The sequence below is a fragment of the Poecilia reticulata genome, linkage group LG4 (genome assembly GCF_000633615.1).
Source record: "Poecilia reticulata strain Guanapo linkage group LG4, Guppy_female_1.0+MT, whole genome shotgun sequence".
Lineage (NCBI taxonomy): Eukaryota > Metazoa > Chordata > Actinopteri > Cyprinodontiformes > Poeciliidae > Poecilia > Poecilia reticulata.
The window spans coordinates 22,185,777-22,200,365 of record NC_024334.1 but is presented as its reverse complement, the minus strand read 5'-3'; the positions used below and the strand labels follow the sequence as shown (position 1 = coordinate 22,200,365).

At 39.2% G+C, this 14,589-nt stretch overlaps 2 protein-coding genes across 2 annotated transcripts in view; one reads left to right on the top strand and one right to left on the bottom strand.

The window, feature by feature from the left end:
- The window catches only part of mau2 (MAU2 sister chromatid cohesion factor), a 13,486-nt gene extending 6,768 nt beyond the window's left edge, over positions 1-6,718 (bottom strand). The window contains exons 1-10 of the mRNA XM_008407231.2: positions 6,450-6,718; positions 6,073-6,156; positions 5,823-5,918; positions 4,656-4,750; positions 4,006-4,033; positions 3,692-3,847; positions 3,412-3,558; positions 3,137-3,227; positions 2,893-2,996; positions 1,613-1,690 (exon numbers count right to left, since the gene is read on the bottom strand). Of these exons, the coding sequence (XP_008405453.1) occupies positions 1,613-1,690; positions 2,893-2,996; positions 3,137-3,227; positions 3,412-3,558; positions 3,692-3,847; positions 4,006-4,033; positions 4,656-4,750; positions 5,823-5,918; positions 6,073-6,156; positions 6,450-6,683 (1,113 nt within the window). The 5' untranslated portion in view covers positions 6,684-6,718. The remainder of the gene's footprint in view (positions 1-1,612; positions 1,691-2,892; positions 2,997-3,136; positions 3,228-3,411; positions 3,559-3,691; positions 3,848-4,005; positions 4,034-4,655; positions 4,751-5,822; positions 5,919-6,072; positions 6,157-6,449) is intronic.
- A 1,574-nt stretch (positions 6,719-8,292) lies between these two features.
- Positions 8,293-14,280, top strand: LOC103463696 (mitochondrial coenzyme A transporter SLC25A42-like). Its single transcript, XM_008407232.2, has 8 exons — positions 8,293-8,661; positions 9,076-9,236; positions 10,465-10,576; positions 10,816-10,841; positions 11,300-11,466; positions 11,685-11,801; positions 12,740-12,891; positions 12,995-14,280. Exons 2-8 carry the CDS (start codon positions 9,147-9,149, stop codon positions 13,318-13,320), a joined length of 990 nt encoding a protein of 329 aa, XP_008405454.1. The 5' UTR covers positions 8,293-8,661; positions 9,076-9,146; the 3' UTR covers positions 13,321-14,280.
- Positions 14,281-14,589: the final 309 nt, after the last annotated feature.

Genomic DNA, 14,589 nt, shown 5'->3' with positions numbered 1-14,589 from the left:
TTGTGTTGATGCATTTTGACCTGCTTCAATTTTCCGCCTCAACACGCAAACTTCCCCATTCACTCAGTGCGTTATGGTTCCTCATCGCTTAGGATTTGTTGCTGCGTGTTTGCACAGAGTAAAGGAAAGAGGAGACCAGCTGCACAGACAGGCTGTGAAATGAGATGCAGGTGATTGTATCGGCAACAAGAGCCAATGATCACCGATCATGCACTTTTTCACGAAAATCGGCCGATTATGATCGGTGACCGATCGACACTTTGTGTATCATGACATTTTCCTCCCTTAGTTAGAAAAATTTTCTTTGAATTCTAGAAAATGTAAAATTTAAATTACAAAAAAAATTACAATTCTACAATTTCAGATTCTCCGGACGAAAAAAACCCAACTCCTTTTCTTTTTTTTTTTGCAGGCGAGTATGTTCCGTAATATCTGCAAGTCTTCCACTTTAATTTCATCTGGAGTCCCAAAACTATCCCTTCAACTGTTTTCACACATAACACATAACGTAACTTAAACACAATAAACATAGAGCTATTTTCAGCTAATAATAAGGTACGGGTTCCTTTTGCAAAGTTTAATCGCACCACTGCAAGAACAGTCATTACCGACCTAAACAAAAGTTTAACAAAAAGAAGCTGCAGAGCGTCTCAAAACGCTACACAACTCAAGTGATGACTCAGAAAGTAATTTGGTGCCACACAGAAAAAAAAACAGTCCAGGCAAATATGTACAGCTGTGTTATTGAGTAAGGCGAATTCTCTGGAACGGAGATCATTTGACAAGTTGAGACACTCCGCACCTCCACTACTGAGACTTGAACTGCATTAAAAATAAATGCATTTTCATTACTGGGTCTGACCTTGTGGGTTGGTGGTTGCGAACTTTACAATGATGAACTGCGGTGGCCACTAAGACAAACAAACTAAACAGAAATTATTTGCCAACGCTGGCAGCAGGACGGTCTCTGACGAGTCACGTCTTTGGTAATGACAGTGCGTCTTATTTGATTCCTATCAATTCGTATTTTCAAAAATAGTGCAGAACTATGAGGAATTGCTGAATCAGAGTGGAGTTTGCGAATCCCGTTTGTTGCTACGTTAGTAATGATCACGCCGTGGCCATTTTGATAGTTTACATTTGCCATCTGCTCTGCACTTCTCCACTTTTGGACAACTTTACAGCAGTGGCCGATGCTGCGCCTGTTTAATGCTCAGCTGATTTTCCAATCTTTTATCCATTTCAGGAACTTATTGGCTAAGCCCAAAGCACACTGATGCACTATTTTCCTACAATAATCTACTGTTCAGAGCTTCAGAAAGCAGGTACAATGCCCAGCCCTCTGCAGGACATCTCTGGTTTTCTCTGTCCTCTGTGCAATAAACCACTTTTCTGATTGGCTCAGGCACATCTACCATTAACCCCTTTCTGACTAGTCTTGCACCTGAATTACATACTGAATTGCTGGTAACCCTCTTATGAGTCCATAATGCCAAATTGGTAGCCAAATTAGGATTATTACTGGAATATTAGAAAGAGAATTTGTAGTCTCTTCACTTTTAGAAAAGCACAACCAGCAATATTAAAAAAAGTTTTGGTTCAAAATACTCACTAATAGTGTGTGTAGTTGAGCAGCATGGTTGTTGAATAACCTGGGGGACTGTTGGCACAGTTGACAAACCTGTGAAATCTAAACAGAGACACAAATGTTCATCAAGTATGCAAATTCTGTTTTGACACAGAGGGAACACAAACTTTTAGTGATGCAAAAAAAAAGGGGACTAAGATAAATCAGACAATTTTCTATCTCCAATGTCAACTTTGACCTTTGCGACGTACTTGGAAAAACAAACTGAAATCTTTCAAAGGGATAAATAAACTGAAATGATGTGGTTGGATTTAGTTGTTTTTTTTTGGGTAGGACTCGATCAAAGTGGAACATCTTCACACTTCGAATCTGTCAGTCAGTGAAGGCATCTCCTGTGCTTCTCCAGTCCTCAGCAGATCAGTGGCTGGGGAAATTCACAACGACGTTCACACAGCAGGTAAATGCAACCCAAATCCAATTTACTTTGCCCATATGTGACCCGTGTTTGATTGTTTTCATGGTCTGAACAGCCCAGTTCCGATCCTTTTACCAAAATAACAATTTTGGTAAAATTGAAACGAAAATGGTCCCGTTTCAATATGTGGAACTAAATTGGATATGCATCAGACGGTTTTTAAACTGTCTGCAGTATGAACGGCCATATTGTATCACAGTTTTGCACCAGAAGGAGCCAGATGCAGTAAATCTGGATTAGATGTGCTTTCCTTCCTCCGTCTTGTTATGATCTTGCTCCCATTTTTTGATAACAAAAAAATCAATTCGTAGAACGGGGCATCCATTATTACTCCTGTAAAGAGCAATTATGCACCAAACATACCTTTTTGGAATTATGAACAAAAAAAGAAAAAGAACAAACTTGGTTTCATTTGACTTTTGATACTTTTGCAAATGCTTCTAGAATCCCTCAAATTCACTCTACAGCCAATCCGTTGGAAATTAAAATAATTCTTATATACAAAATAATTATTTGGAGGTAATCATAGCCAGCTGAAATGGCTCCTATGTATTTTGAGTTCAGATGTAGTGGTTAATTCTCAGCACAGTCTTCATTAGGGTGTGCAAACCCATTATTTTATTTCCCCCTGGTTTTAATTTCCTTTTAAAATGTTTCAGTTTGTTTTTAAAGGTGAGATTTTCTGGTTAGAAGCTGGAAAAACTTAAAACTTCTTTAAGTCACAAAGAACTAACTGAGCTTCAAATGTTCCATATGAGCTTTCTTTTTTAAGATGGCACGTATTTAAATATAAACTGCAGAGATGGTGACAGGAATAGAAACGATGTACCTCCTGCAATGCCGTGGCCTTGTGGCCCGTGACGAGTCGGCACATGATGATGTGCTCCAGCAGAATGACTTGGAAGGTAGACAGGATGGGGCTGCAGTCCAACACTGACATAAATTGATTAGTGGTAAAAAAAAAAAAAAAAAAAAAAAAAAAAAAAAAGAAAACAGCACCGGTTAGTGATTTCTGGACAGTTTACAGAGCAAAGCTGATTAAATTAGGCACAGAGTAACACTCAAAAACTCACTTTTGAGTTTCTCCAGTTGCATAAGAGCCTTGTCTGTGTACTTCTGGGCTTTCTCCAAATAGCCCGCCTGCATGGAGTGCATGACTGTCACCTGGAAAATGAAAAGAAAAAAAAATATATAGAGTGTTTCTGATTCAATGTTTTTGCACAATTAAATAGTTTTAAATTAATGTTTGTACAGGTTTGACTATTGCTTGAGACTTCTGTTGTAACTAAGGACACAGTTTTTGAGTAACAGAAAAAAGAAAGGAAGAAAGAAAGAAAATCAGCGTTACCAGATATACGAGGACACACATGTGCTCCTTGGGCAGCCAGTGGAAGAGGTCAGCTGGGTTGGTGGGTAAAATCTCATCATCTTGGAGTGTAGAGATAGTCTGAATGCACTGCTGCAGCTGCTTCAGACACGGCTTCACGCTTTTTACCTGAAAAGAAACAAACAAAACGAAACAATGTAGTCACTCCTGTCAACTTTTACACATCCATCCTCATCCCACTTCAGAAATCTGAAAAAAAAACAACAACTTTGTCATCACCCATCCAAGGGAGGTTTCCTACCTGTCCAGCATCCAGGTAGTGTGTGACTTGTAGGACCAGGAAGAATACTCTCAGTGATTCCTTCTGGATGGGGTTTCCCTGCCAGTTTTCTACTATAGTTCCACACAGTGTGAGAAGAGGATGCACCTCGCCAAGCTTCCTCTCCATTAGCAGCAACTGGAAGGTTAGAAAACATCCCCAGGTCAAAACAAATGACTAAAACAGTTAACGCTGGGTTTCCTCGTGGCCAGATGTAGAAAGAAAAAACAAAGATATGAAGACATAAAGATAAAACTTAGCTACAGAGAAGAGAAAAATGGAAAGAGAAAACTTACCATGCCTTTACTAAGAAGAAACAAAGCCCTAAAAAGATGCAAAAAAGTAAAATTAAGTCAACGTTCACGTCAAATTATTACAAATAAATACCTTGTAATCTTAATTATTAGATACAAATCTCAATTAAAAAGAGTTCCAAGCACAAATAAAATGCTTATTTCATAAGAAAACAGGTTATTTGTAATCTTAGTACATTTAAAATTAAAATTGATTTACTGATTTGTTTCCAGTGGAAGCTTGTTCAGCAACAAAGTAGTAGCTTCATTTTCCACACATTTTGGTTGCGCCTTCCATGTTGTAAAATTATATATAGTATGTTATATTTATTTAAGTTTTACATAGTCACATTTAAAAGTCTATTCGCATCAGCTTCACATACATTAAAAATAAAACCTTAAAGCAGCTTGCAAAGGTTTCCCCCTTAATTATTTAGTGTGCAATAGCCAATACAGAACCGATTCACTTGAAGCGAATCACACAAGTAGAGCTGTCGGAGTTACAGCAAAGAGTTACTTTTCGTCAACGGGACAAAATGATCATCATTTTGGTTTAGGCATTCTATAATAGTCACATTGCCTCCCCCCCAACCCCCCTTTGTCGTCCGGGTAACAATTTAAACATGCAAACTGCAAATGACGGAGATGTTTACCTGGTATATTCTGAACCCACGACTCGGGCATACTCAGCACCAACTCCCAGAAGGTCACATGCTGACACCAAGTCTTTCTCCAGAGTATGAAGTTGCTGAAAAGAGATAAGAAAACCACCTTAACATCTCAATACAGGCAACTATTAACTTTCAAACAACTAGAATCCAAATGCAGCAGGTCTAACTCTGTTCTCCAACTAAAACAAAAGAAATAATAATAATACAAAGCAAGAATAAATCTGATAATTTTAATATTCTGTGGCCCTGATCGGTGACAGGCAGGTAAGACACAGTTAGTGAATGCACCAAAACACAGGCGCTAACAAGTCACTTTGACAACAACAGTTGTTGATAAGAGAAAAAGAGTAAGCTATTTTTTGAGTCTTTGACGTTCCTAAATCACATATTGGTAAGGCACATTCACACAGCAAATCGTAGTTTGTATTTAAGTTCATATAAGTTAGTTTTATATCTCTGTAGGTATGTAACCCACCCCACACACAGTCTGACGCCGTCTCATTTGATAATGGGAATAATTAATGGCAACCCCTTATCTTTTTTTTTTCCGCAAAGGTTAAAGTTGACATTGTTTTTTTTTTTTTTTGATTTACCATGAATTAATGTTGTATTTTTTGTGATGTACAGACAGTTTGGTATTTTCAAACCATTTTTGAGAAAATCATCGTTTTAGTTTATGTAAACTAACTTATGTAAACTCGTGTGTTCTTACACACAAATAAATGTATTAAAAATCTAATTAAAATTAGTCTATGTAATTTTTTTTAATCAAAATGCTACACATCAACATGAAACTTCTTTATAGCTTAGCAAGCGTTAGGTACATTACTGCCGCCTACTGGGTTGGAGGGTGTGCACGAGTACCAACAGTGGGCCAGAAATGAGGCAACTCAGAAAGGTACAACTACATGTGTGATTATTTTTCTTTTTGGAGTACTTACTTTATTAAGAGCATATATAAGTAATATAAACATTTTCATGTTAAGACGGATCAATTTGCTATTTATAATGAACCAGCAAAAGAATCAAGACTACCAGCTGCATTAGCATGTGAAATCCAAAAAAAATTGTGACAAGAAATCGGCCACAAAATCTGCGATAAGTGCATCTTCAGTAGGAAAACTTTAATACCACTGAAGTAATACATACCGCTAACTGGAACAGCAGTCTGCAGTGCCAGTATGGTGTTTGCTGGGAAATCTGGATGGCTTTACGCAGCAGGGGCTTTGCAGAGTCCACCAAATTCTGAAAATGTATTACATGCGGGCAGTTAGCAGGTCATAATAACACCCCCTCGTATCAGAATCATTTGTGGATGTCTTTGAAAAGCACAAATATGGCTCGACTCTTTTTTCTGTTTACCATAATAGCATCTTATAATCTTCTTTATATGTTTTACCTGTTGGCAAAATAGTTCCGACAGAATACTCGCAGCTTCAAATTTGACATCTTCGAACTGAGGAAGTTGTTGAGATATAAACCACTGCAAAAAAAGGACAAAATATTGTCAGCCAACATTCTGGGCGTAAATATTTGAGCAGCAGTTTATTTTGTAAAAACCAGCGCGTGAGGCTAAAGTGGTTGAACAGGGTTTAAACGACACACTTTGTACCAAAATTATTTGAACATGTATCAGAACCTCTTTACTAATGTAACCTTCTTGAATGAATAGCTAGTTAAACACTTCCGCCGTTCGGTGTTTTCACTGCCCGCGGCCTACACTCCCTCCGCTTCTCTGCAGCATCCCCGCTCTTTCCTAGATCAAACGCCCCTCACCGCTTTCTCTAGGTGGCTGCGGGCCAGCTCGCTGTTCTTGGTGTGATGGTAGAGAACCGAACCCAGCTGGAGATGCGTCCGAGCTTCGATCCTCTGCGGGGGCTTGAACTGAAACACGGCCTGTAGACAGTGTACGCACAGCCGTATTTTGGGTGGACTGGAGGTTCGGAAATGTTCCGCAAAGCCGAGGAGGGCGAGGTACCAACGCTCCGGGGCCTCTACGTTTGACGCCATTTTCCCAGACAACAACAAGTTTTTCAGCGCTACGGCCAGAGCCGCGGGTTGCCAGGTTGGGCAGACTACGATCGAAGTGGCTTTTTCCAGCTCCAAATTGTGAAGAAAAACTTTAGTTGTGTCCTATTTTGTCATTTCAATAAAACAAATAGCGCAGGAAATGGTCAAATCCAATTTTATTATAAAAATATTTATTTTATTTAATACGCCGAACTACTATTTTAACAATATTCTCCACATGTTTATGTTCCAATAGAAATAGAAACGATGCTCTAAGTCCGTTTTCCAGAGTTTTTTTTTTGTAAGAAACGAATTGTGTTATTTTATTTATTCTGAATTGAAAGTTGTACTAAATTAATAAAACGTGTTATTGAGATGTTTTTCGGATTGTAAAGATACATTTGAACAAGAATCCCTTCCTCTTGTGCATGCATGTAAGTATTAACATACATACTGTATTTCTTTATGTATGTGAATAACAAAAACAAAATAGCTACACAAGATGGCTGTATGTTGTAAATACTGCTCTTGTCCTTTCTTACTCCTGTAGTCCTACTTACCAAGTGTTGTTATATATTTTTGTTTGCTGTTTCTGACTGTATCCTGATTACTATGCAGCCTTTGGAAAGCAAAGTAAAATTCTTTGTACCCATAAACTTGCCACATAAGGTTATTCTGATGTTAATGACATCTAATGCAATTAATCTGTTTTACAAAATTTTTTTCAGCATTATGTTCTTAAGGTCTAAACCTTAAGAACATAATGCTGAAAAAATTCTCACTTTCTGGCTCTAAAGCCAGAAAGTGAGAATTCATACAATTGCTCTAATATATTGTTGACAAGGAAAGTATTAATGCATGGCACCTAAAATATTACATTATACAGCCCTGCAGTCATTTATGATTTCATTATTGAATGCATTAACATGCAATACTGATTGGGATTAAGCATAAAGTGCAGTTCTGTTTGATGTTCTTTATGTGATTGTGCTCTGTAGATCCTAAAGGCAAGTAAAAAATTCTTGCAAAAATTCAAAGAGTTTGCCAAATTATCCATAGGTTTACTTTGTAAAAGGCAGTTGTTTTGTGTGGTGATTAACTCTGCGAGTACTGAAGATACTCTGTTCCAAAAAATATGAGTGTTAGGTTAATTGGTCTCTGAAAATTGTCTTTTAAGTGTGCTGTGTGTGCACACAGCTGTTTGTCCAGTTTATCTCTGTGTTGCCTTGTGCTGACTAGTGACCTCTCCAGGGTGTACCCTGCCTCTCACCCAATTATTGTTATAGTTAGGCACCAGCCTGAGCTTGTCCCTGCAAGGATGAGAGGGTTTGGAGTTTGGATAATGGATGGAGATTCTCATTTAGCTCTTTCTAAAGTTTGACCCCAGAAAGAAACACACACACACACACACACACACACACACACACACACACACACACACACACACACACACACACAAACAAAATGAGATAATATGGAAAACTAAAACGGTTAATTAAAAGATTGATATGATTGCGTAATATATACCTGGCAACCCAATGTTGAGCATAACCTCGCGAGACTTTGCTTACGCGATGCTATTTGCTCTTGGGTATTGTAGTCCAAAACAGTGGAATACGCCGTGTTCTCGTTCGCTCGGGGCTCGAGAGTCCAGAATAATCTTTCTGTGCACAGAGTAGGAGAGAGGAGGGGGAGAGGGAACACCTCCGAGATGAACGTTGTCTGACTCACGTCCCCTTACAAACAAACTGCGTGCTTTATTGACACTTTTCTTCGACTCAACTTGATAAAAGACGTCAACAACGCGAGGAGACGTTGGGACACATCGCTGCGCGTGTGCTGTGCAACTTAAAAGCGCGAGTGACAAGCCTTCTGCCAACAAACAGGAGATGTGCAGGACGAGCTGCAGCACGGCAGAGCATTGTAGGATTTCACTCGTCGACTATTTGTAAACACGGACTGCTCTGGGACAGTCAAGGTAAGCGTTCATGCGGGTTTTAATAACCAACACAGATTTCACTTCAGAAAGGAAGAGTGTCTGTTTATTATTATTATTGTTTCTGGACAGCTGTGAATCGCAGTTCATTTATTTTACACGCGCCTATTAAGGTCTCGTATGGTTTATTTAAATGACAACCAGGGCACATATAATCACTCATGCAACATCGTTATGAATTTGGCTTTATGTAGATAAACCAACATTGGTTTGTATCCTCTGTACCGTGACACCCCGTTTGTTTACAAGGGAGACCATTCGTGTGGGAACATGGGCGTGAGAGAATGCACGTACTCGTGTTCTGGTACGGAGGAACTCCGCATAGCAAGGAGGATGTTGCCTCAAAACAGCAGTTTGGAGTGTTTTTAACTCAATGTATGTCATTTTCCCCTGCAGTTGTGGGGTTTTGTCCAGAAAGAGCTCCGCGGGTGTGTGACAAGTCTTGGTAATCTAAGAAGGGGGCACCAATGGCCCACCGTGTGCACGAGCACCGCCAGGGCCGCATGCCTGTGGCCCAAACTACTGTGCTGACCCTCCCACCGTCCAGCCAAGCAAAGGTGAGCGTGCTGGGTGTGTTTCTCTCTCTTAGCCAGTGAGAATAAGGAAAGGGGAAAACAATATTAAAACGGGACCAGACAGGTTGCTGCAGATGGGTGTGGAAAAGCATTTTTAAATGTACTGTTTTTACAATCGCAAATGTGAATTAATCCTCTTCTGAAGTGTTAAACAGGAAGGTTGACTATGTCACAATATATTCAAATAAAGTGTAAGCGTTGCCAAAAAAAAGATACGTTTTAAGAAAAAAATAAAATCACAAATGTATATTAAAAGCGGTTAAGAATGGAAAAAGCCACTATGTGTTGCTTCTAATACCATACTCTTCTTTACGGTGGTGTTATTGTGACATTCAGTGTCTCCTTGCTGGCTGTAAACATCCAACATCAGAACAGTCCTGCTGCTGTAAATAGAAGGGTGATGCCAACTAATCCTCCGCAGCAGGCCTCTGTCCATAAAAATACACATTCACAAGTTGGACTTAAAAGAAAACCGTAAATCCTTTTTGGACAGGAAAAGCCTAATGGGTGCATTTTAACAAATGCATTTCTACCTTTCATTTGTCTCTGTTGACGTGTCCCTGGTTCTCCACACCCTTCTTTTTTTTCCCCTGCTTTGTCACCTTTGTGTTTTTATTTTATTAGAGATGCGTAAATGATCAGTAAAATGAATAATTATAAAATGGATTATGAAGCAGGAGGGATACCAGCTTTAAATTCATGGTACTGTTGGTTCTTGGAGTCAAAAATAAGTGATATGATGGAATAGTTCCAACAATATGAATTACAGATGCAAGTTTTTAAAGTGTTTTGTTTTTCTGTTGCTGGTGATGAAACGTCTTTGTTTATCAAGCCAAATCCTTGCGCTATCAGTCAGTGGGGGTGTTTATTGAGTTCAGCTGGCCTACTTTAGGACTGCTTCCATGATCACACAGGGCAGAGCTCATGTTCCAAGAAACATGGGGCAGACTTATCTCATGTGATTCTCAGTTTCCGTGCCCCGTCGTCCACGTGCGTGTTGTGGCTCTTTCTTTTCTTTGCCCAAACCCCGAGCCGACAAATTTATCTGGGAGCGTTTCCGTTGATCAGCAATCCACATAAAGCATAAACATAGATAAGACATACCATAGCTTTTGTGTTATTTCATATTTATATTGCAGTTTTTTTGTGTGTTTATGTTGCAAAACATTGTCTCACTAGCTCACAAATGTGTGAAAATGTCTCCAAACAGGACCTGAGACCCAGATTGACCCCTCTGGACTCTCTGCTGTGTGGCGCATTCGCTGGAGCTGTGGCCAAAACCGTCATTGCACCTCTGGACCGCACCAAGATCATTTTTCAAGGCAAGACAAACTCTCAGGTCTAAGGTTTCCTTCCAGATATAGATGAGGAAATGTGCTTGCCTGCAAAAAAGGCGACACTTGGACGTTTTACACTTTTCTGTAGACTGAACTAATGTTTTGTATCCGTACCAGAGTTTACACCTCCACTGTTCTGGACTAATCCTCTTAGTAGATGTTTAGCCTACATGAGACGGTGTGTCTCAACCCTGTGGTTCACTGTGCCTCTTGTTGTTTTTCAGTGTCTTCAAAGAGATTCTCAGCAAAGGTGAGTTTATTTATCTATCCTATCTGCAGAACAGGAACCGATAAGACACAGATTTTCATCACGTCATGTGTACCTGCAGTGATAAGCAGGGCAATTGACTGCTCAAGTACAAAACATACTGAAAGTTATGAACTCTTGCGTCACTGTTTATGCACACTGGAAGTTTATTTTTCAAGAATATTTGCTAAAATGTTACAGAAAATTCAATTTGAAGCAATAAGTAACAGTTTATAAATTCATTTCCAATTTTTAACAACTTTGCGTGACAAATAAACTGAAATGATGTGGTTGGATTTAGTTTTTTTTTTTTTGCTTAATCACTTTGTCCTGATGTTGTTTTGGGGCAAAACTGTTTGTGACCACATGTTAACAAAGGTTCTTTACGAGCCTTATTATGTAACGCCAAAATATCAGACGTGCTAAGCGGATAACGCGTCGAACGTTACGGTGTGCTGCAGGAGGCCTTCAGGGTGATCTACTGCACGTACATGAAGGATGGATTCCTCAGTCTGTGGAGGGGGAACTCTGCCACCATGGTGCGGGTCATGCCCTACGCTGCCATCCAGTTTTGCTCACACGAGCAATACAAGAAACTCCTGGGGGGCTACTATGGCTTCCAGGGCAAGTGAGTAAAGACTTTCTTATTGTGCTATTTTCATGTTTTAAGTCTTTGGGAAAAACACGATGGCACAAACTTTGTGAAAATGTACAGCTTTAGCTGAGTCAGCATGACTGTAGCGACCGGGAAGTTAGCATTTAGCTTATATTAGCATGGCTGTAGCTGTGTGGGATTTGCTATGTGTTCTTTCAAGTGGGCTTAAAGTCAACTGCTTTTTATTTCAGAGCGCTGCCTCCTTTCCCACGGCTACTGGCGGGGTCTCTGGCCGGTACGACCGCTGCCATGCTAACTTACCCCTTGGACATGGTCCGAGCCAGGATGGCTGTCACCGCTAAAGAAATGTAAGGACCTCCAGAGTTAAGCTCATCTCTAGCAGAGGACGAATTTGTCCGATTTTTATAATGATCAGTTAGTCATTCCTGGAAAAACGGTCAACACCGTTCAGTATACGGGCCATTTCTGACAGGGTTAGGTATGTTAGGGATCCAAATGATTACATTACTAATCTGAATGCTGGACGTTCAGGATCATATGGTGTACCCGTTCTCAGATAATGTCTGGTTTGTTGGTTATTTTGAACCAAGTTTCTTTATCACGTAATTATATTTTTTCAGTCATTAATAAAGCATTTTTTAAACTTTTGGTTTAGATCCACACTCAACATTTATTGACTTTGGATATAAGATGGTATGTTCTGCAGATTTCTTCCATCTATAGACCCTTCATTTCATTTGCGTCTCTTTCTTTTAAAGGAGTTAGATTTTTCCTGTAGCTTTGAAGTGATCACCATTTGTAGACTTCCAGAGTTTATGACGTGATCAGATAATTAATAGCTTAATTAAACATAAAGTAACTCATGCATTCAGTGCTGTATATCTTTAGAAAAATGTTGAAAGATCCACAAATCTTGTGAAACTACTGCTAAAACCCCCATTTAAATTTTACTACAAAATCAAATTCAGAATTTGAGTTTTAATTTCACTCTTTGACTTTCAGTTTGGTGAAAAGAGGAGTTGCCTCTAAATCTCTCTTTACTAACTGGACTATGTTGGGATTGTCTCAGTTAAATATGATCTGGGTGGTCTGTCCTCATCATACTGTCTATCACTTTGAACGTAGACTCCTATATTGGCACCAGGAAAGACTTTTCTTACTCTTGATTAATGCTTATGTCATCCTTACATAAAAAAAACAACATTTGTTGGTCTTTGCAGTTATTGTGACTTTGCACTCAATAGAAAATTTATGTCTCAAATTAATTTCTGTTTTTCTTTTCCAGGTACAGTAACATCATGCATGTCTTTGTACGCATCTCCCAAGAAGAAGGTGTAAAGACACTGTATAAAGGTTTCACTCCCACCATCTTGGGTGTTATCCCATACGCAGGGATCACGTTTTTTACCTACGAGACCCTCAAAAAGCTCCACGCAGGTACTCTCACCATTTCGCTGTCTTCGCATGTTTGGTTTTAATTAATTAAAGTAAGATTGGTAGATGACAGTCAGTTCCAACCCTACCATCTGTTTTACCTTAGATAAGACGAAGCGATCTCAGCCATACCCTTATGAGCGCTTGGCGTTTGGAGCCTGTGCGGGCCTGATTGGACAGTCGGCTTCGTACCCTCTGGATGTGGTGCGCCGGCGCATGCAGACAGCCGGCGTGATCGGCTCCTCCTACACAACCATCCTGGGGACCATGCGCGAGATTGTGAAGCAGGAAGGCATCAGGCGTGGACTGTACAAAGGCCTGAGCATGAACTGGGTGAAAGGGCCCATCGCAGTGGGAATTAGCTTCACCACGTTTGACGTTATGCACAACTTGCTGCTGAAGCTGCACCAGATGGGCTACTCCATCCACTGAACCAGCGGGGGTGGCTGAAGAACGATAACGGAGGGAAAGTACAGATGCGACCTGCATGAGGAAAGGGAGCGGAGTCCGTTTCGTGGCTGTGACGAGTCTCTGCTCTGTGCAGGACTTTCCTCACTCCTGTTTCCTACAGAGGATGTCAGAGACGCGAATAAGCCGACAGGAGATCTGTTCTGCAAGGATACGCATTATCAAAAGCTTGGCCTAATGCAAAGGGATCTCTAGCTTTGCAGAAAGGCACAAAAAATAAGTTTTTTCTATCATGGAATGGTTAAAACATGTCTGAGAAACGCGGTACCACTAGAATGATAGATGGCAAAGGAGTTAAATTGCACTTTATCAGAATTTCCCCTTCTGTTGATCCTACTTTATCAAAAACAAATCAGATTTTTTTCATGTGCTTCCTTTCATCTTTTTTGTACAAGAGACATTTTAAATATTTTATTTTTATTTTTCTATGGCACAGCATGTGATGATACATGGTTATGTGCAACTAAAGACAGATTTAGCAGGTTTAAATTTTATGATGGTGCCAGTGTGGATTTTATTTCCCATTGAAAGGAAAACAATTGATTGTGACTGTTAAATTTTCACTTACCAATCCATCTAACACCGTGTAACTCCATCTGTGTCTTAGATGATCGTAAGTGTTGCTAATCAAACTTATTACAAACAAAAACATATGAATATGAAAGACTTTAGTCGGTATGTAAAATTATTGCGATTTAAGCATTTAAAAAAAAAATTTTAAATTTGTTTTGCTCACATTGTTGTATAGATTTTCTCAAAGCCGTCACTTGAATGTATGGCATGTCTTTTTTTTCAGTCATAATTTTTATGTTTCTGTAGAAGAAAATCATGCTTATTGCCACATTTTCAGAGGGATTTTTTTTTTTGCCCAAAGACGTTTACAGTATGATGACCGTGCAATAAACTGTTTATTCACAACATTGAGCAATGTCGTGTTTTGTCCACTAGATGGAGATGTTTGATAAAAGAAGGTAATAATGTTGCCATAAATAGCCAGGGGACGTATCAATTAAACAAAAGAGGAAGAAATTTTGATTTTAAATATTTTTTTAAAACATCAGAATTTTCAGTCGGTTGGAAGATTTAATTTCTTTCAAAAACCATAACCCCCCCTTTTTTTTTTTTTTTAGTGAGTACTTATTTACTTTTGTCCCAGTGTTCTCTTTTACTAATTATTATAATTTTATAACACTTAAGATATGGCTACAGCTTGTATAAGAGAATATAAATATA